Genomic DNA, 27,676 nt, shown 5'->3' on the forward strand with positions numbered 1-27,676 from the left:
GTACCAGAATTTCATTCCTTTTTATGACTAATAATATCACATTGTGTGACTATCACATTTCTTTGTCTGTTCATCAGTTGATGGACATTAAGGTTGTTTCCACTTTTTGCCTATTATGAACAATGCTGCTGTGAACATTAATGTACAAGTTTTTGTGTGGACATGTTTTCACTTCTCTTGGGTTTTACCTAGGAGTTGGACTGAGATCATAGGGTAACTCTGTTTCACCACTTGAAGAACTGCCAGCCTGTTTTTCAAAGTGGCTGCACTATTCTGCAGTCCCATCAACAGTGTATAAGCAATGTATTTCTCCACATCCTAGCCAACACTTGTTATTATTCATCTTTTAAATTATATTCATCCCAGTGGGATCTCAGGTGGTACCTCATTGTTTGCATCATCCTGATGGTTAATGGTGTTGAACTTTTCATGTGCTTATTATAAATTTATAAATTTTTTTTAGAGCAATGTCTTTTCCCATTTTTTGTCCATTTTCTAATTGGGTTGTCTTTTTATTAAGGCAAAGAGTTCTTTATGTATTCTAGTATAAGTCCCTTATCAGTTATATGATTTATAAAAAGTTTCTTTATTCTGTGTGTTGTCTTTTCACTTTCTTGATGGTGTCATTTGAAGCACAAAGTTATAAATTTTGATCATGTCTAATTTAATTTTTTCTTTTGTTGCTTGTGCTTTTGGTTTCATATCTAAGATACTCTTGCTCAATCCAAGGTCACAAAGATTATGCCTATATTTTCTTTTAGTACTTGTATAGTTTTAGTTCCTACATTTGGGTCTTTGATCTGTTTTGAATCAATTTTTGTATATAGTGAGAATTAGGGATCACATTTCTTTCTTTTGCACGTGGATATCCAGTTGTCCCAGCACCATTTGTTCAGACAGATAATCTTTTCTCCATTGAATTGTCTCAGCACCCTAGTCAAAGATTAACTGACCATAGATGTGTGGATTTATTTCTGGACTCTTAATTCCATTCCATTGAATTATATATCTATCCTTAGGCCAGTACCACACTGTCTTGATAACTGTTTAGGTTTGTCGTAGATTTTTTTTTTTTTTTTGCAGTACACGGGCCTCTCACTGTTGTGACCTTTCCCGTTGTGGAGCACAGGCTCCGGCTGCGAAGGCCCAGCGGCCATGGCTCACGGGCCTAGCCACTCCGCGGCATGTGGGATCCTCCTGGACCGGGGCACGAACCCGTGTCCCCTGCATTGGCAGATGGACTCTCAACCACTGTGCCACCAGGGAAGCCCCTGGGTTTGTGGTAGATTTTGAAATCAAGAAGTATGTATCTTCCAACTTTGTTCTTTTTCAAGATTGTTTTGGCTATTCTGTGTCCCTTGACTATACATATGAATTTTAGGGATAATCTTTTCAATTTCTGAAAAGAAGTCAGCTGGGATTTTGATTGGGATTGCATTGAACCTATAGATCAATTTGGGGGGAGGGTTGCTATCTGAACAATATTAAGTCTTTCAATTCATGAACATGGGATATCTCTTCATTTATTTGGGTCTTCTTTATTTTCAACAATGTTTTATAGTTTTCAGAGTATAAATTTTTCGTGTTTTTTGTTGTTGTTAAATTTATTCCTAACTATTTTATTCTTTTTGATGCTATTATAAATGGGCTTGTTTCCTTAATTTCCTTTTTGGTTTGCTCATTGCTACTATACAGAAATACAGTTGATTTTGTATATTGATGTTGTCTCCTGTACTCATTTATTAGTTCTAATACTTTATTTTATTAGACTTCTTAGGTGATATGACCTTGTATATAGAATATCCGATCTTTTGTTGTTGTTTTCTTGCCTAACTGCCCTGGCTTGAATCTTGAGTACCATGTTAAATAGAAGTGGTGAGAGCAGACGTTCTTGTCTTGTTACTGATTTTAGGAGAAAACTATCCAGTTTTTACTATTAAGTATGTTAGCTGTGGGGTTTTCGTACATAATCTTTATCAAGTTGAGGAGATTTCCTTCTAGTCCTAGCTTATTGCTTTTATCATGAAAAGGTGTTGGATTTAAAGACTTTTTCCTGTATCTATTGAGATGATCATGTGGGTGTTTTCCTTTGTTCTATTAATATATTACATTGATTTTTCTATGTTGAACTAACTTTGTGTTCCTGGGATAAATCCCACTTGGTCATGGTATATATCCTCTTTATATGTGGCTAGACTCAGTTTACTAGTTATTTTGCTGAGGATTTATTTGTTTAAATGCACAGGGATATTGGTCTATAGTTTACTTGATGTCTTTGGTTTTATCAGGGTAATCTTGGCCTCATAGAATGAGTTGAGAAGTGTTCCCTCCTCTATTTTCGGAAGAACTGTGAAGAACTGGTGTTAATTCTCCTCTAAATGCTTGGTAGATTTCACTAATGAAGCTATGCCATCTTGAAATTTTCTTTGTGGGAATTTAAAACATTTTTTGATTACTAAATTTACTTATTAAATGTCTATTCAGATTTTCCATTTCTTCTTGAGTCAGTTTCAGTAGTTTGTATCTTTTTAGGAACTTGTCCATTTCATCTGAGTTACCTAATGGTTGGCATGTAGTTCATAATATTCATTTTTTTTTTCTTTTTCATAGATGTAAATATCTGAAGTTAAACCTTTCTCTCTGAGCACTGCTTTAGTTGTATCCCACAAGTTTTGAGATATATATAGATACAGACACAGATATAGATATATATCTGTATATAATCTTTGCTTTATAGTAATTTTGAAATTTCAGCTTGTATTTCTTTTTTACCCAATTGTTGTTAAGAGTTTTTCAAAACTTTTTGGTAGAAAGGCCGTGTTTTCTGATTTTGTTATTTTTTTTTAAGGGAACTTTATTTTTATTTATTCATTTTTGGCTGCATTGGGTCTTCGTTGCTGTGTGTAGGCTTCTCATTATGGTGGCTTCTCTTGTTGCGGAGCATGGGCTCTAGGCACACAGGCTTCACTAGCTATGGCACGAGGGCACAGTAGTTGTGGCTTGCGGGCTCTAGAGCGCAGGCTCAGTAGTTTTGGTGCACAGGCTTAGCTGTTCTGCGGCATGTGGGATCTTCCCAGACCAGGGCTCAGACCTGTGTCCCCTGCATTGGCAGGTGCATTCTTTTTTTTTTTTTTTTTGGCAGGTGCATTCTTAACCACTGTGCCATCAGGGAAGCCCTGTTACTAATTTTTAAGTTTGCCATGTGTTGAGAGAATGTATGATTTCAGAGAAAGTAAAATTTCTTTTTTTTATATTTGAGGGTTTTGGTCATGAATATTCCATTGGCTTCTAAAAATCTTGTTTATCTTCTTTGTGGTTTGTGTTTTCCTTGCTTTGGGGGTGTATATGTGTCTTCTTTCTGGTAATTTGGAAGCCTTTTTTTTTTCTTTTCTTTTCATCATTACTTTTGTATATTTAAATAGTCTTTATTTCTTGATTTAGCAGTTTTCTTTTCACCCTGGCTGTAAAACATGAGGAAATCAGTGTACTTCCACCTTCTCTCATTTTTTCTCATTACCTTTTGTTATAGTATTTCTATACTATTTACAGTGTTTGTATTCAGAGTTCTACTTCTCGTGCTAGATCAAATGGACTCTGCTCATTTGCAGTTCTTTGGCGTACATTCTTTTTTCTACCCTAGTAATTCTTCTTCTTATAATTTCTTCAAGAAAGACTCAAGGGCACTATATTCTCTAGGTTCTCTGAGTTCATATTTGAAAATGTTTATTGCCACTTAAATGAAAGAATATCTGTAATTAAATACCTAGAAACAGGATTGCTAGGTGTCAAAGGATATATGTATTTTTAATTTAAAATATGTGATGAATATTTTCAAAATATACCTATTTACACTCTCAAATAACAGTATATAAGTGCCTACTTACCCACATTTCTGCTTAACAGTGTTTATTAAGGGTTTTTTCCTTCAATCTTTGTGAATCTCATAAGCATAAAATAGTATTTCATTTTAGTTTTAATTTGCAATTCTCTTGTGTCTGAGATGGAGTGCCTTTTCAGATATTTAAGAGCCCTTTGGCTTTTTGCTCTGCCTGCCAGTGTACTGGGTCCATTTCTGTTAGGTTGTTCTTTTGTTTTTGGTGGCCTTTCCTTATATTAAAACAGTTATCCTTTTGCCATTTGAGAGGCCAGTGGGTTTTTTTCCTAGTTGTTTTTATGATATGTTAATCTAGTTTTTATCAGTCTTTTCTTTCATGGCCTCTGGAGTTTGTGCCCTGTTTAGGAAGGCATTTCTGCACTATAAGATCATTAAATTAAAAAAAAAATGTTCTCATAGTATTATTAAATTCTCCCCCACCCTGTATATTTTTGAGCCACAAAGCATAAGTAATTTGTTTTGGCAAGATGTGTGAAATGGGTCTGATGTAACCTTTTCTTCAGACGGTGACCCTGTCGTCTCGCAATATTTATTGATTAATCCACACATATTTACTTTTGGAAGTCATCAGTATAGCACTGGGAACAGATGGGATCACACAGGAGTATATTATAGAGCGAGAAGAGGGCCTAGGCCCGAGTCTTGAAAGAATCCCAATAAATCAACTTATGTTTGGGGAAGATGAGCCAACAAAAGAAACTGGGAAGGAACACCCAGAGAGACAGAAAGCCAAGATCCCAGGGATTCAGGAAGCAAGTGAGAGGGAGATGCTCAGTAAGATGAGGACTGGGACCTGTTCACCACATCCAGGCACATGGATCTAGCAAAGGCTAGATTTGAGTGCATTCAGAAGGGTATAAGAGGTGGGAGATGGCAAACGGTGACAATCATTTCAAGTTTATCTGTAAAGGACAAAAGAGCAAAGATGCCTGTAGAGGAAAGTTTTTAAAGGTGGGAGAAATTTTTGCATGCTTAAATGCTGATATGAAGAATCTAGTGAAGAAGGAGAGGTGGAGGCAATAAGTGAAGAAAGATCAGTAGTGAAAGGTTCTTGAGAAGGTGGCACAAAAATCTCAATCTGCCTGAAGTAGGAGAGACCACTTGGATGCTGCAGCAGGAAGAAAGGACGTAAGGATGGAGACAGAATATCTTTGTTCACTTTTTTTTAAAAGTAACACTAGGTTAGGAACCGATGATAGAGGTAGGATAGTGGATGCCTGTTAGATCCAGCAGAGGTCAAGGGTCATGTCATTGAGGAGCTGCTTGTAGTAAAGGTGTGGTGGCTGTATTGCAAATCGAGAGGCTCATCCATCCCCATTTGGTTCCAAATTAGGACCTGTGACTCAGCTGCTGTACCTGGGGCTGGGGCCAAGGGTCAAGCTTTTCTCACAGCCCGTCACTTTTCTTCCCCATCCCACCTCCCACCTCCCAGTTGGGCTTTGTTTGCTGCCCACATTAAACAGAGCTCCAGCCATGGCCTCATTCCTGTTGCTGCAGTGGTGCAGAGGGCCCCCCCCCCACTCACTGACCCCTGGTACCCCATCGTCTCAGGTCCCAGTTCATTCTGATCCCTGCTGGAACTCTCCTACAAGCAGCCTTGAGCATGTGGCTTGAAGGGCAAGGAAACTCTCCAGGGGGACTGGTTTCTGTTGCGGTTGACTTCTCAAGGGCATCCTGCAGGGAACACCTTTTCACCTGAGCCTTTATGTTGAAAGCTGTTTGGTGCTGTTCAGAGGCAGAGGAGATAATTCGGCACTGGCTTTCTGGTGTTCTGCTCTCTCCCTGCCTCTGCTCTGGTCCTGAGCATCTTCTCTTTTGCAGGGGGACACAAACTTGCCTGATTCCAGAGACTCCTGGATAGGGGAGGTGTGGGGCCGCTCTGCAGTGAGGAACAGTCAGCTGAACCTGGCCGGCTCTGCCTGGAAAACCTCAGCCTGCAGTGAGTGGTGGGGCAGAGCTACCTACCTGGTGTGGGGACTTTGGGGCTGAGGTCTGCTAGATCCTAGGGAGCCACTGTCCCTCCGGAGGAGGGACATTATTATTGAAGGAGGCCGTTGCTGCCCTGAGGCCCTGATGCTCATGCCGTCTCAAGAGTCTCCACCTGTTCATTGTAGGCCGCAGAGCCTCCCTGGGCAGTTGTTGCTGTTCTCCGTCCAGCCTGTCCAGCCTGGGGACCTCCTTCTCCTCCTCCTACAAGGATTTGGCCAAGCACATCGTGGACATCTCTATGGCTGATGTGAGGTTTCCTGTAGCCGACTCTGCTGGGTGGGGAGGAAGAAAGAGGAGGGAAGGAACAGGGCAGACAGATGAGGGCTTCTTCAGCAGCTCTCTATCTTTACAAAAGTGGGGAATTCAGTAAATGCTGGCCTGAGGGACTAATCCAAGAGTCTGCTTTGTACAAACCGTGCCCACTAATCTGGGTGTGGTCACTGTGTCCCCAGGTAATGGCTGCTTGCTCAGATAATCTGAACCACCTCTTCAGCTGCCAGGCAGCAGCTGGCTGGAAGTAAGTTCCCTTGCACAGTATCTTCTCCCTGTGGCCCTGCTCGCCTTCTCTCCTTTCCCTTCTCCACCCCGGCTTCCTTGAGTCCCTCACCGTGAGCTCTTCCTGTGACTCTAGAACCCAGCTTTCATCCCCTCGTCCTCTTCCCCACCCTTGGTGTCTCCCCCAGCCCTCAGGGCGAGGAGCAGGACGTGCATCTGTACTACAAGGTGTTTTCTTCTACTCGGCATGGCTTCCTGGGGGCTGGCGTGGTGTCCCAGCCACTGTCTCACGTGTGGGCAGCTGTGAGTGACCCCACCTTGTGGCCGCTGTACCACAAGCCCATCCAGACAGCGAGGCTGCATCAGCGGGTGACCAACAGCATCAGCCTGGGTGAGCCCAGGGGACAGAGGCAGCAGGGTCAGAGGCAGTGCTCTCAGGAGGCCGGGTACTCAGCTAGGTCCAGCGGGGTGTCAGGCTGTGGAATGATGGGGTGTCACAGGGTAGAACCCGGTCTGTCCATGTACCTTCTGACTTCCTGCATCCCTGCCCCTCCAGTGTATTTGGTGTGCAATACCACTCTGTGTGCACTGAAACAGCCACGGGATTTCTGTTGTGTCTGCGTGGAAGCCAAAGAGGTGCCTGCCTTGCTGGTGGTAAAGTTGTTGTGGGAGGAACTTGGACTGGCGTGTTGTGAGAAGCAATCTTTGTGGGCATCAGGTCCTCTGGGGGAAGGAGGGCAAGTTGGACCAGGGTGGGGGTGAAGGCTGGCCCAGTGTTGCCTTCCACGGTACTGACTGCACTGGAGCCTGTCCCTGTTTGTCCCTGTCCCTCCCATATCACTTAGGCTGAACTCACATTGCTCTGTTTCCAGGGGCAACTGTCTATCATGGCAGCTCAGTCTGTGTATGATGCGTCCATGCCGAGACCCAGCAGGGAGATGGTCCGAGGGGAGATCCTGCCCAGTGCCTGGATCCTGCAGCCCCTCACTGTGGAAGGGAAGGAGATCACCAGAGTCATCTACTTGGCCCAGGTGATCCACCTTGTGCAGCTGGCCTCACAGCATGCCTTGATTTGACCCCAGCCCCAAGGGAGCTTTCTGTATAGCTGTTCAACATCCTTCAGTACCCAGGATCTGTGGCCTGAGAGCTGGAGACTCAAGGGTTTCTTGGGTCCCGAATCAGTGGGAATCAGGAAGGAATGAGGCAGAGTTGATCAGCCTTCTTCTGAAGCTGCTCTTACCAGGGCCTGGCGGCCTGCATCCTCTGGCTGTCCCCAGGGTCCTCAGGAGATAGATGAGCCATTGTGAGGCAGAGCAGCACCCTCAGTTCCCTGACTTGACCTTTTGTCATTGGGAAGTGAAGCTTTTGCCTAGATCTGAACAGCGGAGCACAGGGCTGTAGACAGTTCAGAGCCTCTCCAATCACAGCAGCCTGGGGTGGCTGCTTATGGCTGAAGTGTGCCCCGGTGCACTCTTCTGGGTCTGTCTGCACCTTTAACTCTTCCCTCTCTGGTTTATTTCAGGTAGAACTTGGTGCTCCAGGATTCCCCCCTCAGCTCCTAAGCTCCTTCATCAAACAGCAGCCACTGGTTATAGCCAGACTGGCTTCCTTCCTTGGTAGTTAGCATCTCACGGTCAAGATGGTGCTCCAGGACACCCCAGAGATGCTGGGGCAGCTCTTGTTACTCTCTGTATCCTGATGTTAAGAAGAGCCGAGGCTACCTGCTGTGGCCAACTGGGCAGACAGCACTCATCCCTGAGTTGCCAGCGAAACCTAGTCAGTACTTGGTCACAGCTGGCACCTCTGCAGAGCGAGGGGGCCTGAGCTCCTGGCTGTCCAGAGTGAATGAAGCTCAACTCACCTTTTTGGATTTCTCACCTTTTTTGCCCGTCTCTGGGACCCTATGGCATACAGGCCACTCAAGGATCAGTACTGGACACAGCCAGCAGAGCTGGGAGCCTGCAGTGCTCTGACATGGTGCTCACTTAGTTCGGCGCAGCCCTGGGGCTGTTAGGGAAGCAGGAGCCATTGGCCAAGACTCTGCTCAAAATGTGCTCCAGCAGTCAGCTCCACTGTGGGATGGGGTGTTAGGAAACAGAAAATGGTTTAAAAAAACAGCTGCACAAACCAGAACACTGATTTAGAATTGTTTCTCCTCCCTGAATTTTTACAAAATGCTTTATTATTAATATTTGCTTTGCCCCCCCTCTTCCTTTCCCTCACAGGAGAAGACAATTGTTTGGGTCTTGGCCCCAGTAAGGAGCATAGAGTAATGCTCTGTCATGGAGCCACCACTCCAGAGCTCAGAAGAATGGGAAGACCACTGTAGAAACTGGCTGGATAGATTTGGGGTTAGGGTGGGGGCCTAGCTCTTTGAGGAGGACTTGGGGTGGTGCGTGGGCATCTCTCATTTCAGAGATGAAAAACTGTCTTTTGAAGACGAGAGGGAAGATAACAGACCTCCTGGAAGGAGGTAAGTGATTTGTTAGGAGGAAGCACATCCATTCCTTACCTCACTCAGAGATTTGGTCCCAGCCTTGAGCACTCCACGCACTGCTGTAGCCCCTTGTATTCTAGGATGGGATGGAGAATGGGTTCAGTTTTCTTGTAACTTAGCCTGGCTGAACTTGAGCTTTGAATATTCTGTATGGTTACCTGAAGTGTAGGGGTTGGAGAGATTCTCAGCTTCAGTTCTGGTGCCCAGAGTCTTTGGTGGAAGAGGGCGACCATATGGGGATTGAGATGTGGTAAAAGGTAAATTTCTGTATAGTACAGAAGAGGTTTATTTTTCTAAAAGTTTCTGCAGGATTTTGTTTTTCTCTTACCTCAGATTAAGTTATTTATATATTATTGAAGTTTTTTTTTTTGATTGCTTTTAAACTTATTTTTCTGGTTAATTTTTTGGGTTACACTTGATATATTTAACACCCTATTTATGTACTCCCATCTCTCTTCACATGAATCTCTAAGACCACTGATTGAAAAGTGCAGAACACTTGCAAATTAAAAGTCCAATGTGTACTTTTATTCAGTGACGATTATCCTGGGATAGCCTAAGTGTGTCGTTTGGGCTCAGAATTCAGCCTGGTGATTGTGATGGCAGTAACTACTCATGGCCCAGTTTCAGGCTATATAGTTTACACATGTGTATTGAGTGTTTCCCATGAGCTCAGCACTGCTTTGCACATAAAGAGCAACCAGGTAAGTTGCCCAGCTACGGCCAGCTGTAGCCCAGACATGAACATGAGGGAGGATTCCAGAACAGATTCCACTGCCACACTCAACGGTGACCATAGACCCCTGGAAGGAAGCTCGTTAACAGGTATGCACCTCTAGGGCTTCTGAGGTAGAGCCAGCAATGGGAATCCGAACGGTGGTTAGCCTGGAGGTGACTGTAATCCCCTAAACTAGAGAAGCCACAAGCCAGGCATATGAGTCAGCAAATCTAAAGAACATTAACTGAGGCTGATCTTACAGTAAAATGCAGAGGTGGTAAGGATAATCCAGGGACCTGACTCCAAATGATCAAGGAGAAGTCAGGTTTTGGTTAAGACAGGTGGTTCTCAGACTTTATTGTGCTTCTGAATCACCTGAAGGACTTGTTACACCCCAGGCTGGCCCCCACCCTAGAGTTTCTGATTTAGAAGAGTGGAGAGGGGCCCACATATTTGTATTTCTAGGATGTTGCAGGTGATGATGAGGCTGCTGGTCTGGGGACCACACTTTGAAAACCACTGATACTGGTAGAGAGCAGGTCTATGGAAAACAACGTAAATACTAATGAGTTCACTAGTTCGTTAGCTGCTTGTCTCTGTAATTCCTTTCTTATCTTGCTGCCTGCCTAAAGTAAACCCTTAAGGTTCACACGGGCCAGCATTGTTTCCTGAATTGGGCCTGTGCGGTTTAACTAAGTGGGCTTTAAACTCAGCATCCTTGGGGCTTCAGGCTTTCCTCCATGCCTGCCTGCCTGTCCCACCTCACATGGAGCTGGGTGTCTGAAGTAGCTGGGTGTCTGCTTACCTCGGGGCTCAGCTTCCTGGGGCAGTGCTTTCGTTCAGCCACACCTGATGGGTGCAGAAAGATAAAATATTTCTTAAAACTGTTTTGGTTCCCAAGCATTCAGAACTTCCAGAATTTGCTATAGCATAAATTGGATTTAAAGGACAAATGAAGAGACGAAGAAAAAAAGGTTCAGAGGCAAAAACTTATTGATTAGGATGAGCTGAGGGGAAGGGATGATCACTGCCTGACTGCGCAGAGCATGATTACAAAGTGCTGAGACACACCCCCATTTTTAACTTTCTGTGCTGATGGGACCTACTGTAAGGGCTCCCGACTGGCTTGACTAAAGTCATACAGCAGACCTCTTTAGACCCAGAGCATCTTACCCTTCCGTGGGTTGGAGACCTCTTTGACAGCTGGGAACTTTTCTCCTAAGAAATACACACATATGCACAGACAGATTTTGCAAGCCACGTCAAGAGGGTTCACTGAGTACCCTCGCCTTCCCCTGACAGAGACTGAATCTCTGCGCACACTGCCTAAGTAGAAAAAGCATGCATTTTAGAAGAGTGAATTAAATGCGCATTATCAAGGTAGTGCTTGCTTAGTCAGAATTGGTGCATCATTTATAGACACGTAGAATGCTTTTGTTCTGAGCCAAATCAAACAGCCCCAGCCCCACAAGAAGCAAGCATCACAAGTGGGCAGTATCTGGTGAGTAGAAACTTCACACATCCTAAACCTTTAAAGGAGTTGAACGAAGTCAAAACTGTTGGCAGTGGCTTAACAAGGGCCCCAGGCTCTCTGGCCTGCAGGGTCTCACATGATGGGATATTTAGGCATTGCAGAGTGGCCAACCAATGGGACAGCTCTACCCTGTCAATGCCCACCTCCAAGCCCACCTGAGACTTTGCGGCCTTCTACAGGGACGAGTAAGGTGAAAATAACTAGACATGAAGCCCTTGGTAAAGAAAACAGTTTATTTTAAAAAACTCTAATGTTCTGCCCGTGCTTGGCCCCTGGATGGAGCTAGAGTCAAAAGTTACTACCTGCACGGGACTGAAGGCAGGTGGGGTGCAAGGTAAAAGGCAGGTTTCTGTTGGGCGAGCCCCACATTTGTTGTACGTTTTGAAGGAGATGGCAGTCCAGCTCCTGGTGGTAAGAAAATGTAGACTCCCAAGATTCATGTTTAACTTTACTCACAAGTTAAGCAGAAGTCACTTCCCTCTGTCAGTCATGATTTCCCAAACCACAAAGCTCTAAGAGATGCTGGGACAGCAGCAAGCGGGGCTTGAATCTTGTGCCGACAAGCCCCCACACATCATTTCATAACAAATGCCAACTCTTCTTCTCCAGGACTGGAGTCTCTAGGTTCTTCCACCATAATCCTGAATCAGGTGACCCCCTCCTGCTTCCTTCAGGACTTGGGATGGTGAGCCCACAGTCACGGGGATGCCAGGCTGCCACTCTCTTCCTTCACATGTGAGCAGGAAGCCTGATGACAGACTGAGCTACTTCCACACCAGCAAGGGTCAGGGTGGGCACTTGGGGTGGCTCTGGGGCCTCCTCCTGAGGCACAGTCAGGCTGGGTTCCAGCGCTCTGGCGAGATGCCCAAGGTAGGGCCACTTCCCAGCCCTAGCTCTGGGCCAGCACAGTCCCCCGGTTTGGCTGCACCAGCTCACAAGCTCTTAGCTGAGGTTGTGGCACATGGGGTTCAGCTAGAAACAGGTTGAACAGTGTTGCTAATTCTTCAGAAAAATCCTGGAATAAGCAGAAAGGTGACAGAAAAGGCAGACACAGTTCTAGATTGTTCAATTCACCCTTTTTACTAAAAATCAATCCCAAATATCAAGCCCTAGCTAACCAGACAACCTATTTTATTTTTTCCCAACTGCCTTCTACCTGGAAATGGACTTGGAAACCTTGTTCCATTAGTACTCTAGGATGCTCAAGTTCCAGCAGGGAGAGTGAACTCTAATGGGAAGCTCAGAACCACTAATGAGTACTTAATATGCACATTATTTCATCTTGAAGAACCCCAGGAGGTCTAAATTATTCCTATTTTATGAATGAAGAAACTAAAATTACTTTGTCCCAAATCACAGTAACATTAAGGACTAGCTGAGATTAAAATCCAGGTTATTCTGATTTTAAAAACCCACACTTGGGAACTCCCTGGTGGTCCAGTGGTTAGGACTTGGCACTTTCACTGCTGGGGCCCAGGTTCCATCCCTGGTTGTGGAACTAAGATCCTACCAGCCGTGTGGCATGGCCAAAAAAAGAAAACAAAACCCACAAACTGCACACTCGCTATGCCATAAACTAACTATCTGCCCCTTCCATCTTCCCTTCCTCCGTGGTCCTTCATACAATAGATACTTAAATGTGAAAGAGGACCCCCAGAGCAGGCACTTCATTTCAGGGTGGTCCTCAAGAAATCTGACAAAACCCACTGAGCTTTGGGAAGATCCTAAGAATGCCAGGCCCCACCACTTGCCCCCTTTCAGGATAAAAGGGACATTATGACACCTGTTCTCTATCCAGGTAAAAGGAGACGAGGACTCCTTACCCTTGGCCACTGGGCCTCGTGGAGGCTGCCTAGGCAGGCCTCTATCTCCATCCGTCCCATCAGACCTTTCTCTACCAGCTCCCGGAGCAAGAAGAGCAGCAGGTCCCACTGCAACACACACAGAGGAAGAGGTCAGGGTGGCTAGGAGGACTGCACAGTGACCTTGATACAAAGGGCAGAGCTGCTGAGGGAGGAGGCGGAGACGAGACTAAGGGAGTCTGAGCACGGAAGAAAAGATAAGCACAGCCTCAGCAAAGGGGGACTAAACCAGCTAATAACATTTGGGGTGGGGATGGTAGGAGTAACACGACTGCAGAGGCTTCTCAGAAGCCCACTTGCCCCCCTCCCCCCACCTCTCTGGCTCACCTCCCTCGGCCGAGCGGCTGCCAGAAGCCCCACGTTTCTTGGCCTCAGCAGCAGCTGCAGCGGAACCGGCACTTGAAAGTCCTCCTTCCACAGGGAAACCAGCATGAGCAGGAGCCTTCGAGCCTGCCCTCTCTCCAGCTGCTGCTGTGCCGGGGGCCCTAGGACAGGAATTTGATCTGCAACTATGGGGAGAGAGGAATGCCAAGTTCTAAGAAATGGAGGCAGGGTCACGTGGCCCTGGGAGGACACAGTAGAAAAAAGCTGTTTTCTAATCTTGCTTGTACCCCACCCTGAGAACTGGGGGATCCGGCAAGAGAGTGATGTGATAAAAAGGAGCCATACCAACGAGGGATGCTAACTCCACAGAGCACTTTGCCAGATGCTGCTCAGCAGGTGGGCACAGGAACTGGGGGAAAAACGGGGAGACCTTGGACATTAGCACCATCCTTAGAGCAGCAGTCCCAAGCCAATGCAGCTCTGATTATTACGCGCTGGACAAGGATACACAAGAAGAGCATCTTGCCGTGTCTCACCTGGCGACACCGCAGCATCTGGCCCAGCTGGCCTAGAAGCTGCTCCAGATGCTCTGGGGAAACTCCCTCCTCAGAGTCCCGGGGCCCCACGGCCAAAGAGAGCACATCCTGCAGAGAGGGGTGGAAGCAGAGTAAGGCTTCATGCCAGGCCAGGGCCAAGGAGGCCACAGAGAATGTGGCTTGGGGTGGGGATCAGCCAGTGGAAAGAGGCAGAAGGAAAAGGAAGACAGGGCCCTAGGGTGAAGTAATGGGCAAAGGTGCCCTTAGACTTGGGGCTTGAGCAGGACAGCACAGCTGGGAAAAGCAACCAAGTGGACAACAAAGGAACAGATGGAGCAGGTAAGCCAAGGGATAACGCGCTGCCAGAGAGCTCAAGAGATGGCACTCATCTTGGGACAGTCATACCTAGCCAATTCCCAGACAGCATCTTATTCTGAAAGCATGCAGGGGAACTGTCCTGTCGTGTACATGTCGTACTATTTTCTGTCCCTCATGATTCTCTGTTCATCTTCTCAGGATAGTCGAGGTTTCAGTACAGAAATCCTCTGCATGTTGAAAACCAGCAGCTAATGGCTGCTGAGAGTTTTCTTCGCCCTCTTACTCTTCTAATTTTAGTCTTTTTTTTTTTTTTGGGAAGCGGGCCTCTCACTGTTGTGGCCTCTCCCGCCGCGAAGCACAGGCTCCGGACGCGCAGGCTCAGCGGCCATGGCTCACGGGCCCAGCCGCTCCGCGGCATGTGGGATCTTCCCGGACCGGGGCACGAACCCGTGTCCCCTGCATCGGCAGGCGGACCCTCAACCACTGTGCCACCAGGGAAGCCCTTTAGTCATTCCTTTTTAGTCCCTATTCCAAATCTTTATTCTCACACTACTACCCCAGATCTGGGTCACTAGTTTAGGACTCTGCCCCAATCACTCAATTCTGCTGCTGGAGGACAAAAGCAGCCCAACAATTCGTAAATGAACAAGCATGGCTGTGTGCCAATAAAACTTTATTTACGAAAACAAGCAGCAGGCCGGATTTGGCCCACAGGTTGTCAGCTGACTCCTGCTCTAGACAGTACCAAAAATTTTTTTTTATCAAATTAAGAGCATTGATAGATTATTCTTATTGCCTGTAACTAAACAAGCATCACCTCCCACATAGGAGAACACTTCTGAAACCATATCCCAATACTGCGATGACTGTTCCTTAGAGACTTCCTACTGCACTGGACAGCCATTCCCTACCCCACTCCCATCATCATCTGTGTAACGTGTACTCAGTCAACAATTTTCACATCTACCCCTTTCCCTTTCACCCTTTTGGGTGATTCAAGTACAGAAGTCAGAGAACAGCAGTTACGAAAACCGTTCAATTCAGTTCTGCCCTACCTAGTCCCATTCAATAACAAAATGGACAACACAGAAAGCTGCCACACAAATACTAGAGTTGAGGGAGAGAGGAGGGAGACTAGGAAAAGAGCAGGGAGAGGGAGGAGGGGAGCCGAAGGGAGTAGGGAGTTGTGTACTTTTATCTCGGAGATGAGGTGGGAGGGGAGGGGAGCATGGTGCTCACAGGCACGGGAGCAGCCCCTCCGCTCCCCCCGGGCAGCCGGCTCAGGACCCTGGGCTCGAAGCATGCGACTCACAGCCGCTTTCACCTCCCTTCTGATCAGCGCTGCAAGTCAGAGGGAGGACAGAAAAGGGGTCATCAAAGCAGCCCTGCACAGGCTCACCATGCCAACCCATGCCCTTCCCTGTTACCAGCTGGCTCTGAGTCCTATCTCCCCCACATGGCCTCCAACTTCCTGCCAGTCCACTTTTGAAAAACTTGGTCAGCCACTCCCCCTCCCTGGACCTTACCTGTGACATTGGCTGACAACCAAGCACAGGCTTTCTCTGTTGCAAGCCCCACAGCAATGTTCTCTGCACTGCTCAGAACCTGTGACACAGAAGTTCTGAGTCAGGGGCAAGTTAGGACAATGACGAATGCCCAAGTCCAGGAGTGACCCACCTGCCACCAGAAGCCTCACACATACAACCCCACAGCACTCCTCTCCCACCACCAACCGCCCAGCCCGCTAACCCCAGGACTCCTTCCTACGTACAGCTGCCGGGGTCTCCTCAGGGAGCAATGCCCTCACGGCACCAGGGCTCTTCTTTTGGCAGAACCTGAAAGGAGACAGAGGTCAGTGATGTCTAGATGCATCAGCCTGGCCCACAGAAGGAAACACCCCAAGTGCAACAGTTGCCCGAGCTGGAAGGGCTCTGCCTCAGGGGAAGGCACCCTCAGCCGTCCGGCCCCACCCCAGATGCCCTTCCAATTCAGCTCTGGACTCTGGGCCCTAAAACCTCTAAAAACCAAGATAAGAGCCTACAGAGCAGGCAAAAACACAAAAAAAGCAGGGTAGGGAGAGGACCAATAAAGGATGAGTATAAAAGAGGAAAAAGGGACAGGAAAGTAAAACTAAGAGGAGAGGGGAGATGAGAGGATTCAAACAGACTGGCGTCTTACTCCCGCCCCTGGGTCAATGCCTGGGCCCCGTGAGGGCACAGCCGGGAACACAAGATCTCCAACAGTTGGGCTGGATCTCCCCCTTCCTGTCCCTGCGTCACCAGCTGCTCTTGAAGAAGCGACTCTGCCTGGCGCACCAGATCTGCCACCAGCGTGGCCCTGCAGTAGGAACAGCAAGGTTTTGAGGTGGTTGGAAAGGGTGAATCAGAAAGGGGCTGCAACTTCAAGGAAACCTGGTCAGAACTAACTTGAAAGAACGTCAGCAATTTTAGCCTCCCCCCGTCCCACCTGGCCCTTGTCCTCTATCACCCGCTCCCCCGCTGCCCCTCAGCTGACTTTCCTCAGTTTGGCAACAAGGTGCTATAAAGGGGAAAATTGTAAGGAAATGAGACTGGGGACCCTCAACACTTCCATTCCCAATCCCAACTCATCCTCACTTGATATGCTTGACACAGTTCGAGCCGATTCTCTCTGCCACGAACTCCACGGTCCTGCGCAGGGAGGGTGGCTGGTTGTGGAAAAAGGCTTGAGCCAGCTGTGCCTGTTGGGAGGAGGGGGCAGGGCAGTGAAGGGCCCGCTTTCCCTTCTCCACTGCGCGGGCCCCCCCGCCTCCGCCCTGCCCCCTACCTGCAGCCCTTGGGTGGTCCGGGGAGGCTGGGCTCCCAGGCCGGTGGTGGTGGTGGTGGGGGTGATTTTCCTGACGAAGCCCCCACTCCGTCCACTGCTTCCTGATACCCAGGAGGCGAGCAGTTTGCGGAGCTCTCCTGCATCAGAGAAGCCCAACTGTTTAAGTTCCAGAACTGTCCCACCCTCCCCAGCATCTTGACTTTTAAGCATTTAGGGAATAGAAAGACTGAGGCACCAGGGAGCGCCTAAGAACAGAACAATGTATTGGGGCGCTGCGCCCACAGGGTGCCTTTTGGGTACTCATGAAGGGACAGGCCAAGGACCAAAGACCCTCTGAGGGGAGACCAGTATCCTCACCAATATAGGGGCAGCAAGTGTAGAGCAGGTGCTGGTCCACCACAGGCATGCTGTCCTGGGGGAGAGAACAGGCCAGTGTTGGGAAGGCAGGCTTCCCTTCCTCCCCAGTGTGCCAGAAACATAAAAGTCTTATATAAAAGACTTCAGTCTCTATTCTGGTTTGTCTCCTGCTGGGCCCTACCGGGCAGCCTGCCTCCTTTTACTCTTGTGCTTCCCATGGCTCTGGCTTGACCCCAACACTCACCAAGCCATGCTCTGAAGCTACTGTGTCCACCTCAAAGGCATCCAACTGACCCTCTTCCAGAAAGAACAGGTCCTCAGGGACTGTAGGAATCTGGCAAGAGATTAGGGCAGTGCAAGTCAGCACTTCAGAGATTCATCACACCTCCTACCTCATGGTTCCAGGGTTTAGACACCAGGTTCAAAGCCACCTTCCTCTGAAACTATGGCAATCCCTACCCCTCCTCTGAACCTTCACCTTCTGGCCCCACCCTTGTTCAGACTCATACATTCTCCCTTGCCCTGTCTTCAGCCACAGTAGTCACCCCCTTCTCCAACCTGGACCCTCACTCCACCAACCTGGAAAAGCCAGCCCAGGACAGCCAGCAGCAGCAGCTTGTTCAGGAAACACATCTCCCCTTCATTCTCCTTTGACAAGACCAAGCTCCTAAAATGTAAATGAGGGTGTGAATGGAGTCTGTGCAAAGAGAGAAATGGAATACAGTAACAGAAAGCTATCACTGGGAAGGTACTTCTCAAAAACAGACCTAAAAGGGACTGCTGTTGTACAAGAAACCAGGTCTCATCACCCCACCCAGATCTGTACTCCCTTCTGAGCTGGGCCACAGTAGGAACAGAAAAGGGCCAATCAAAGTGCAAATATTCAATAACTGCCCACTGTCTTTCCTTGTGGATCAAGGCCTGGCCTCTTCCCTGAGGGTCAGTTACGGCTACGGTACCACACAGGAAGCACAGGCTGCTTGACCCTCTTCATAAATGGCAGCCTCAGCAATGTTCTCCCCGCACCCTTTTCTCAAGCCTGCTCTCTCTACTCACCGATGCAGGTGCAGCAGGAGAGTGAAGACGCTGCGGTAATAGTCCAGCATGGGGACGATGTGGTCAGCCAGGGAAAGGAACTCCACCAGCCAGGGCACCGTGAGCACTGCTCGCCGGGCCCGCAGCCCCTGCTGCAGCAGAGCCCGCACATCCAGGACTGGGGGCACCTGGCAGGGCCAGTGTCAGTCAGTGGGTGGGTCAGTCCCAGGGGCTGGGGGAAGCCTTCTAACGCCATTGCCTTGAAGCTCCTCCCAGCTCCCTTCTTACCAGAGCCCCCAATCACCTGGCTCCTCAAGGCCAGAATGGTGTCCTGGAGCTCACGGGTCGGGGGTGGTTCGGGCCCCCGGTATGGCAGGAAAGCCACAAAGCCCAGGAATTTAGCCAGAAGCCTCAGGCTGAGCAGCACCACAGCAAACTGCCTCCGTTCACCCTGCAGGGCATCAAGAAGGAAAAGGTCCCAAGCATAAGGCTTCTAGAACAAAACCAAATCTGTGGGACTTCTCTGGTGGTCCAGTGGTTGAGACTTCGCCTTTCAATGCAGGGGGTGCAGGTTCGATCCCTGGTCGGGGAGCTAAGATCCCGCATGTCTCACAGCCAAAAAACCAAAACATAAAACACAAGCAATATTGTAACAAATTCAATATAGACTTTAGAAATGGTCCACATCAAAAAAAATCTTAAAAAAAAAAAAAACCAGATCTGTTACAGATTTCTTCTTGAAAATATCCTTTCCCCCCTAGGTCAGAACCCCATCATCTCCCTCTGCTTTCTAACCTGCCAGTCCACGTCTGATTCCCCGTCTTCATCACTGGGCTCAGGCTGAGGCAGGGCAAGGCTGTTGAGCTCCCGGATCTTCAAACTCAGGCTATCCATGAGATGCTGATTAAACTGGAAGCTATGAAGAGGAGGGGGAAATAAAGGTACTGGAAGAAGTGTAGGAAGGACCAGAATAGAGAAGAGGTACTCCAGATAGAAAGGCTCAGCAGGGTAGACAGAGGAGGCCAATGAGGTTATGGGTGAAACAATGAGAAGGGAAATGGAGGCAGGAAGTGTAAATTAGAAGGAGCCCAGGCAACACCCAGTCCCACCCTGTTATATTCCAGACAAAGGAGAGAAAACGCTGCCCTCCTGTGAACACAAACCTCTTCTGGCCTCTGCCCCCACTCTCTGCAAGACAGGAGACCTTTACCTGCTGGCACTCAAGATGAAGTCCCTGAAGAAGCCCTGACAGCCTGGGAAGGTGGGGGGTGGGCAGGGCCCCCCACTGCTCTGAGGGGCCACAAGCCGTTCCTGCAGGCGCCGCAACCGCCCCAGCTTGTCAGCTCCAAGCATATTTAACACATCTGGAGCCTCGCCCAAGACACTGCCCCCAGCACCACCAGGACTCTGACACATCTGGGGCAGGGGGAGGAAGAGAGAAATCAAAAAACCAGTGAGTTTTTCTGGAAAGAAGGACTGAACAAAATGAGGAGGAAGCGATGAACCCTGTGTCATGTGCCATAGATATGTTTTTTGAGGTCTGGATTATATTCTTATTTTTATAGGTGAAGAAACGGAACCTGTAAGGTTCAACATCTGCCTAGGGTCACAAGAGCTAGGATTTGAAACCAGACCTGAGTCCTAACCCTGTGCTCTTTCTACCACAGCACAAATCAAGGGCAAGAAAGTAGCGAGGTGCTGAAGGAAGGCCAGGAGAGCCGGGTGTCTGAGGAGGCCCGGGGAGGCAGGAGGTGCAGGGCATGGGAGAGAGCGCTCCGCCTCCTCAAGCTGGCTTCCTGAGTTTCAACCACCACCCAAAGAACAGAACTCTTGTTCAATCTCCAGTCAAGGACCTGCCTGCTTGCCTGCCCTATCCCAAAGTGCCAGCCATTACTTGGCTGCCTATAATACATACTGTCCACTGTAGATTAATCAGTCTCCCGCTAGGGCTATTACCTGGAGAAGTTGTTTTTGGAAAAGTCGAACAAAATGGCTGTGGCTGCAGGCTGCAGAGAGTTGACTCATCATGGCTCTGAGGAATAAGAGGCAGGGATGGAGTGTGATAGAAGGAGGAAGAGGGAGAGAAAGATCTGAGAGAACAAGCCAACCCTTGGGCCTTTCAGCCCTTTACCAGGGGCTTGAGCAGACCTCTGCCAGAGCTGGCTGGCACAAGGCTATGGGAAAAGGTAAGGGACACTCTCCTCAGCCCCAAGACCCCTCAAAGCTAGAGATACACTTAACCAAACATGAAATAATACCACCCCTCTCATCTTCAGTCTACACTGAATGCCAGTGAGCTTCACAACCAACGTGGACAAGAGAATATTCTTTCTGTATCCTAGTTATCTAGCTATGCAAAGTTATCTGTATTGTCAAATGAGATGATGGAGAAAATGGAGGTCGGAAAGGGTCTAAAACTTGGGCCAAAAATCAAGCAACCTGAGATAAGAGCATTTCACTTTTTCAAGCATTTGCAATCACAGAGCAAGTATGAGTGATTTCTGAGTGGAAGGAGCTGGAGAAACAAATCGCTTTTTTTTTTTTTTTTGCGGTACGCGGGCCTCTCACTGTTGTGGCCTCTCCCGTTGCGGAGCACAGGCTCCAGACGCGCAGGCTCAGCAGCCATGGCTTACGGGCCCAGCCGCTCCACGGCATGTGGGATCTTCCCGGACCGGGTCACGAACCCGTGTCCCCTGCATCGGCAGGTGGACTCTCAACCACTGCGCCACCAGGGAAGCCCGACAAATCGCTTTTGAGTAGAGGCAGAGATGGCAGTAACTGAAGAGATTAAGGAGGATAGAAGATAACAGCTTTGCCCTGGAAGGACAAAGCCTTCCTTCAATCAGCTACCCAAGCACCACTAAGCTGCTCACTGCTGGAAGCAAGAAAGACAAGGTGACCGGTGTATGAGCACGTACCTGATCCTGCTGCCCAAGCCCTTCTCAAAATCCCAGCCAGGCTCTTCATGGCGATCTTCCCACTCTCGAAGCACCTCATAAAACACATCCCTGACAAACACATAAGAATGTCCGATCAACTGAAGCACAGATGGCCTAACTCATTCTCAGGAGTGCCTTCCCTAGCTCAGAAGAACTGAGGACAGGACTATCCACAGCCCCGTTCCTTACCCTCTCCAGGGTTCTCTATGTGATAATGCTACAGACCCGGGAGCAGTACACCACATGCTTCACATACTTCTATGGGCAGTTAAAGTTGATCTGGCACTCTCGTCTGAGAACCCAGTGACTAGAGTCATACACCTGCGAGAAGGCTGCTAAGGTCAGAGGTTCAAGTCCATGGGCATGAGCAGAATGAGGCTAAGTGGCCCTTATGATGTTTGCCAGGAAAGGCCTGGTAGTGCTAAACTACCACCTGTTAGTGTCAAACTCCTAGTTTCTATGAAAATGACACAGACTGCCTATCCCAGAGAAAATCCTGCTTCATCCCCTTCCCCCAACGTTCCCTTTTCTTATCACCTCTGTTTTTTAAAAGTATGAAAGGCTCGATCACTGGAGAAGTTGGCACGATTGTCAGTTTCTGGCTGAAAGGAGACAGCTTGTGCAGAAGGTGGCATCGCCAGAGAGACCTAAAACATGGCAGTGACAATTAGGGACTGAAGCTGGCAGAGTTCATGCTCAGAAAACTTCATCCCCATTCCAGTGCAAATGACACTACAGTGATGTGAGCTGGGCTGCCTGAGTTATGAGACCAGAAAGGGTCAGGTCCAGGCTAGTAGATGTCTAAGATGGGGTCACTACCTTGGCAACACTGCCCTCGTAGGCAGCTCGCAGGTGGCCTTGCAGAACTGGTGAGAAGCACAGTAGCCGTTCATTCTCAGCCAACAGCTTCAAGGTCCCTTTGTCCAGGTGGGAAAGAACGCTACAGGGACAAGAGCACAAATGACCAAGAATGGGACAGACTGAAAATAGGAAGCTGGCACCTGCACACCACACAGTGTGTTACCTGGAGCATGGAGCAGGTACATGAAGAAAAGTCATGGGCAAAGGATTAAAGATGGAGGCCAAGGGGAAGGAAATAAGAAAGACCTAATGGAGCAGTGAACAAGAGAGCAGGGCAGAAACATTAGATAAACCCAAAGGTCAGCTACCAAGACCACTGGGGGCAGTTTGATTCTTTCAAGGGCTAAATTCATAGCCTTGACACAAAATTGAAGGTTACGTGTAGGAAAAGGTCCAGGGTCACACCACACCTGTGTTAAGCACAAGCATGTACCCCAAGTAACAAGAGAACCAAGTGGACCATGGGAATAAGGCTCAAATGCCTCTGCTGGGGAAACTCACTGAAACTGATGCTCCAAAACCTGCACTGCAAAGAAGACACAATCATGGACACTCTGGAACAGAGGGCTTTCCAGGGAATCTAGAAGGACAGTACCAAGTTGTTGGCTAAGAATGATTTCATTTCCAGACCCCATTTCTCAAAAAGAGGCTTGTTCACCAACCTACGGCTCCTGGATTTGGTTCAAGGTCACTGTCCTTGGCAGCCACCATCCTCCGGGCGGTAAGGAGCTGAAGGACGAAGAAAAGCTCCAAGAAGAGGTTTGGTACCAGGTTTTCTAGATAAGAAAAGAAACTCCAGGGTATTGAACATCATTCAGAACCAAGGCTCAGTCCTACATGCTTTATCAATTTTTTTAACCTGTGGTTCTACAAGTGTCTCCATTTCAGGGCCCTTTGCTCTCACTCACCTGCAATGCATGAAGAGTAGACAAGGGCTACCAGCTCCAGACGCTCGCGGGAGGATACTCTGGCAGGGTCAGCGGGTTCAGCTGTGAGGTTTCCTGTCCGGCTGGGGTGAGGACATCCTGATTCTGGGGTGGGACAGGCGGGAGCAGGTGATTGCTGCAGCAGCTTAGAGCTATGGGGAAAGAAATGTCATGTATAGTCAGCCTGCCTTCCCCTCCACAGCTACACTCAGGTTCCTCAAAGAGACATCCACAGACCAGGAAACAGACCCAGGGTTCCCAGGGGACAAATCAATCACAGAGAAAAGCCCTGCCAATCCCCCACAGAGGCAGCTGACATCCCAGGGAGCAGCAAGGCCATACCGCTCCTTCCTGAGCATCTCCCGCTCCTCTTGCAGACTTCTGCACCCTGGGGAAAGGCTATGGCCCCAAGGGCTAGTGTCCAGGACTGAGGGTTGGGAACTGGGGACAGAGTTGATTGGGGGTGAGGTGAAGCAAGTCTTGGGCTTGGAGAGTGACCGCTCTTCGCTCACCGGAGTTGGGTTGATCCTGCGTGAAGGCTTGGTCCTGCTGAGGAGTAGCCACAGGTTTTCCTGATATTCCTTTCTTCAAGCATCTCCCCCTCCACCACCACCTCCACCACAACAGCCTGGACCCCCTGCAAAATGCCCCTCACCACTATAGTTATCTCATCCCCAACCTTCTAGCCATTACCACGCTTTACTACAGAGCACCCAGCCTTAGTTTATTAACTCCCCTAGTAGAGCCTTCGTGCCACCCATCTCCCGGTTAAGGGCTGATTCTCACCCTGCAGAGTCGGGGGGAACCGAGCCTACGGGAGGGAATTCCTCCAGGTTGCTGAGGTTTGGCGGATCAGAGCGCGCGAGGCTGGGGCTGCCGGGGCTGCCAGAGCTCTTGGGCCTCCGGCCCCCGGCCCAGGGCAGGCTCTCCCCGCTGACCCCCTCCTCCAGGGCCCCGGGGCCGCGGCCTCCTCGCTCACGGGCCGGCCCCGGGCCCCGCCTCCTGCCCCCACGGCGGGCCGAAGGGGCCTCAGCGGCGGTGGGGCTCGAAGGCTCGGTCGGAGGGAAGAGCTGGCTGCGCGCCCCGCGGCCGCCCCGCGCCGGGCCCCCGGGTCTCCCTGGCAAGGCTGCCGAGGACCCCGAGGCCTTGGCGGGGGTTGGGGGGCCCTGCGGGAGGACGCGGCTGCTCTGTTCCCTCAGGAAGTTCAGCAGGAATGGCACGAATTCCTTCCGCAGCGGCCGAAGTGAGATCAGCGCGGCCGCCTCCCCGGGGTCATCCTGAGGGAGAAGCAGCGAAGGGCGAGAGGGTCAGCTGCCAGCCGGGCCGCAAGCAGCCGGGGCCGAAGGGCGCGCTGAGAGGGGTGGGCGGCCGGGGGTAGCGGCCCCTAGCTGGAGTGCACTCGGCCCGGGCTGACAGCCAGGCACCCTAGAGGAAGAGAACGAGAGGGGTGGTACCTCCCGCGGGAAGGAGATTCGGGCCAGTCTGGGGGCGTGTCGGCGCTGTTACCTCCGAACTCTGGGCGCTGCGCGCGATCCACCGCACAGCGGCTGCGACCGACAGCTCCTCTCGCAGCAACGACTCCAAAACGGCCGCCATCCCGGTCCAGGCGCTCGGAGGCGATTGCGCAGGCGCAGGCGCCGGCGCGCCACAGGCGCCCGGGGGGCGGGGCGACCGTTGGGCCGCGGGGTGTAGAGGGCGGGACCAGGGCGGTGGGGCGGGACCAGGGCGGGACCGAGACCAGGGCGGGACCGAGACCGGGACCTGGGCCGGCGGCAGCGGCGCTTCAGCAGGCTGAGGCTCCGCCCAGGCTTTGGCTCAAGGCCGCGGATGGGTCCGCGGTACCCGACAAGAGGTACGGTGGTCCCCCAAGTGCAGCGCACCACTATCGGTGAGGCCCGGCCCTGGCAGCTCTGGCCCGAAGGCGACCTGCCGGGACTCGGGGACGCGGCGGGGGAAACCAAGGGCCCGGGAGAGCGGCCGGACGGTAAAGGTGAACGATTCTCCAGAGAAGATGCCTATATTTTCTACGATGAGCACATTCTTTTCTTTCAAGAGTCTTTCTAGGTTCAATCGTCACCACCCTAAAGAAGTTAGGCAAGGTCAAAATGAAGTTAAGCTAACTTTATCCTTTCTCAAAAGCTGAGTCTCCTGCCCATGCGGTACCAATGGTTTTCCCCACTCACCATCAACTGATTGATCATTTAAGACTTTAAGACAGAATTCTTGCAGGGGGTCTTTTTAGGATCCTCATCCCACAACCCTTAAAGTGCCTCCACCCATCCTGCACATAGAATAGCCTAGTCTGTATCCCTTATACATTACACAAGGTTAATATGTGAGCTACTTTGCAGTTGAGAAGTTAACAGGCATATACATAATTAGCTTCTGGGAGTTTGAGTTATTTCTTAATTTCTCTTATTTCGAAAAACATCAGTCACCTCTTTGGATGTTGCTGCTCACTGAGAAATCAAGACAGGGAACCAGGCAGAGAAAAACAAATGGCACTAACATTCCAGGCCTGACCAAATCACGAAGGGTGAAGCAGTGCCCTTGTGAATGCCTCCTGAGAGTTCCCCTGGTTCAAAGGAAGGTGGAAAGGAGAGAATGGTGGGAAGCAGAAATCACTCCAGTGCTACAGGGACATTTCCTACAGAGAAGGAAAAAGAACCCCTGGTTTTTATCTGCAGGGATTGTGAACGCCTAGTTTCTATTCAGTCCAGTGCTTCTTTTTCTAGGTCACTTCTGGATGCAGTACTGCATTTATAGAACACTTTCTACTCCCTGTTGATCTTGTAACCTCTGGTGCATTCAATAACTTTATCAGAAAAATAATTTCCCACCTTTGAAATCCAAACCACCACACAAATAGAACTAGAGTTTGCATGCGGAATGAATATTTTATTACTAGATTATAAAAATAAAATACAAAATAATTTTAAAACAGAACTTAAAACACTGTACAAAGCTTTAATATGATACAAATGGGAAAATTAAATAAATAATTACACTTTTATGTACAGATGGCCTATACAAAAGCACTCCATGTTTCTGCCAATACTCTATGTCCTTGGTTGCCTGAGCAAAAATGCATAAAGAGGGCTGCTTGGAAGGGAAATGGATACAATACCTTTGAAGGTATTTCAAAGAGCAATTCTCATCACTCTGATTTCATGAAGAGGAGAAGAAAGGGAGAAAACTATGAAATTGTTAAATTACTCTAACTTACTGGTCTTGCTCGACAAGAGAGAATTCTTCTGGTTTGTGGTTCCATCTGATTTAAGAGCTGCCAATAGTTCAGAACTTTCAAGAATTATATCTAATTCAAAGCTAGGTGTTTCCCAACTCCCTCTTTTTTCCTAAAAGCTGTGAACTTGTATGTAAATGGCCCAGTGAAATTCAGCACTTGGTTATTTTAGGAAAGGAGTCAGAAGGAGGGGGGACCACGAACTGTGCATGAGAAATGAGGGAGCTCAAGCCTGGGTCATCTGTTATTTTCTTTACTCAGTTCATCCAATCCAATTTCAGAGCCCCAAGTGGCACAGTGTTACATTTCCTTTAGCTTCCTATCTTTGTATCTCTGAATGCTTTTTACCTTAGTGAACTAACTTACCTAACTGGTGAATAGTTTAAAAAGAAAAAAATCCCAAGGGCTTCCCCTTCCCTGGGTTGATCCCTAAAATAAATCACATTCAAGCTCTGGTAGGTTTGTTTATCCCTTGTGGATGAGAGAAGAACACCCAGACAGACCCCAGGTATGGTGAAGTGCCGTGCATGAATTTTTAAGGATTTAAACTGTATATTTTAAGAGGGAAAAAAAAGCAACATATGGCAAGGGTAGTCTATATAAAAATTTGGTCTACCTAGTGTTTTTAACAGGGTGAGTGAACACTTATGTACACAATATGAGACAATATTAAACTACTGAAAAGATAGATAAAATTTCCTATCATTAGTGTGTAAAATTATATCATCAGCAAATTCTGTAGTCACGTGGGCTCAAAGGTCTGCCTCACTGAATCCTATTCTCTAGGTCAAGGAACCCAGTACCCCTGGCCCAGGTATCTGAGAGATATGTCAGTATCATCAGTGATACATACTGTGCCCGTATCTGTCACTTCAATTAAAGAGGCAGATCTTGTTAAAGTTCCACAGGGCAATGAAGAAAAAGGCTTCACATCCTTTACATGTCTCCTTAAGACCAAGGATCCAGCAAAATCTAAGGAAATATTCAAATCATTACTGAGTAAAGGTTTCGGCTTGGCTATTCAGTGTCTTGAGATTGTGTATCACATCAAGCAATTTTCCAAACTTGCTTAAGGGGAGTAAACATCAAGCTTATGTTTTAAAAGTTGGAGCAGGTATTCACAACTGAATTAGAAAATGTACTGATGGGTCAAGACTTTAATATCATCACTTCATGTCCAGCCAGGGATTTGAGATGTGCAGCATCCAATTCTCCTTAAAATGAAAAGGGAGATCCTTGTCCCATGTCCTGGATTTACCCTAAGAACTATAGGAATTCCCCATTTATCTCCTGCAGTTCTCCCTAGCAATGCTGGCAACAGATTCTGCAGGCTCCTGAGTC

The 27,676-nt window shown here is 48.7% G+C and overlaps 2 protein-coding genes across 2 annotated transcripts in view; one reads left to right on the forward strand and one right to left on the reverse strand.

Moving 5' to 3' along the window:
- Positions 1–8,506, forward strand: part of STARD9 (StAR related lipid transfer domain containing 9) — a 126,243-nt gene extending 117,737 nt beyond the window's left edge. The window contains 7 exon segments of the mRNA XM_065871712.1: positions 5,717–5,834; positions 6,010–6,131; positions 6,337–6,401; positions 6,568–6,770; positions 6,936–7,015; positions 7,252–7,410; positions 7,902–8,506. Coding sequence (XP_065727784.1) covers positions 5,717–5,834; positions 6,010–6,131; positions 6,337–6,401; positions 6,568–6,770; positions 6,936–7,015; positions 7,252–7,410; positions 7,902–8,003 — 849 coding nt within the window. The 3' untranslated portion in view covers positions 8,004–8,506.
- A 3,511-nt stretch (positions 8,507–12,017) lies between these two features.
- CDAN1 (codanin 1) lies at positions 12,018–24,687 on the reverse strand. The gene is made up of 28 exons (XM_065871518.1): positions 24,598–24,687; positions 23,878–24,368; positions 23,434–23,637; positions 23,074–23,243; positions 22,828–22,941; positions 22,667–22,745; positions 22,124–22,244; positions 21,842–21,951; positions 21,284–21,373; positions 20,322–20,397; positions 19,576–19,781; positions 19,161–19,281; positions 18,670–18,816; positions 18,387–18,553; positions 17,910–17,997; positions 17,575–17,664; positions 17,331–17,385; positions 16,974–17,110; positions 16,784–16,887; positions 16,347–16,505; positions 15,940–16,003; positions 15,695–15,773; positions 15,361–15,509; positions 13,851–13,958; positions 13,660–13,723; positions 13,318–13,499; positions 12,952–13,059; positions 12,018–12,143 (listed from the first exon to the last, which is right to left on the reverse strand). The coding sequence occupies exons 1-28, from the start codon at positions 24,685–24,687 to the stop codon at positions 12,018–12,020; spliced, it is 3,699 nt and encodes a 1,232-aa protein (XP_065727590.1).
- Between the last annotated feature and the right edge of the window lie 2,989 nt (positions 24,688–27,676).

This window comes from Phocoena phocoena, chromosome 2, assembly GCF_963924675.1.
Source record: "Phocoena phocoena chromosome 2, mPhoPho1.1, whole genome shotgun sequence".
Lineage (NCBI taxonomy): Eukaryota > Metazoa > Chordata > Mammalia > Artiodactyla > Phocoenidae > Phocoena > Phocoena phocoena.

What these genes read in the sequence shown, in the direction of transcription:
- CDAN1 (XM_065871518.1), bottom strand. Translation starts at nt 24,687, where the DNA reads ATGGCGGCCGTTTTGGAGTCGTTGCTGCGAGAGGAGCTGTCGGTCGCA. An exon ending in AATCAGACGTGGACTGGCAG is followed by an intron (nt 18,817 to 19,160) that starts GTTAGAAAGCAG and finishes GATGCCCTGCAG; the next exon opens with GGTGAACGGAGGCAGTTTGC. An exon ending in GGACCACCCAAGGGCTGCAG is followed by an intron (nt 16,888 to 16,973) that starts GTAGGGGGCAGG and finishes TCCTCCCAACAG; the next exon opens with GCACAGCTGGCTCAAGCCTT.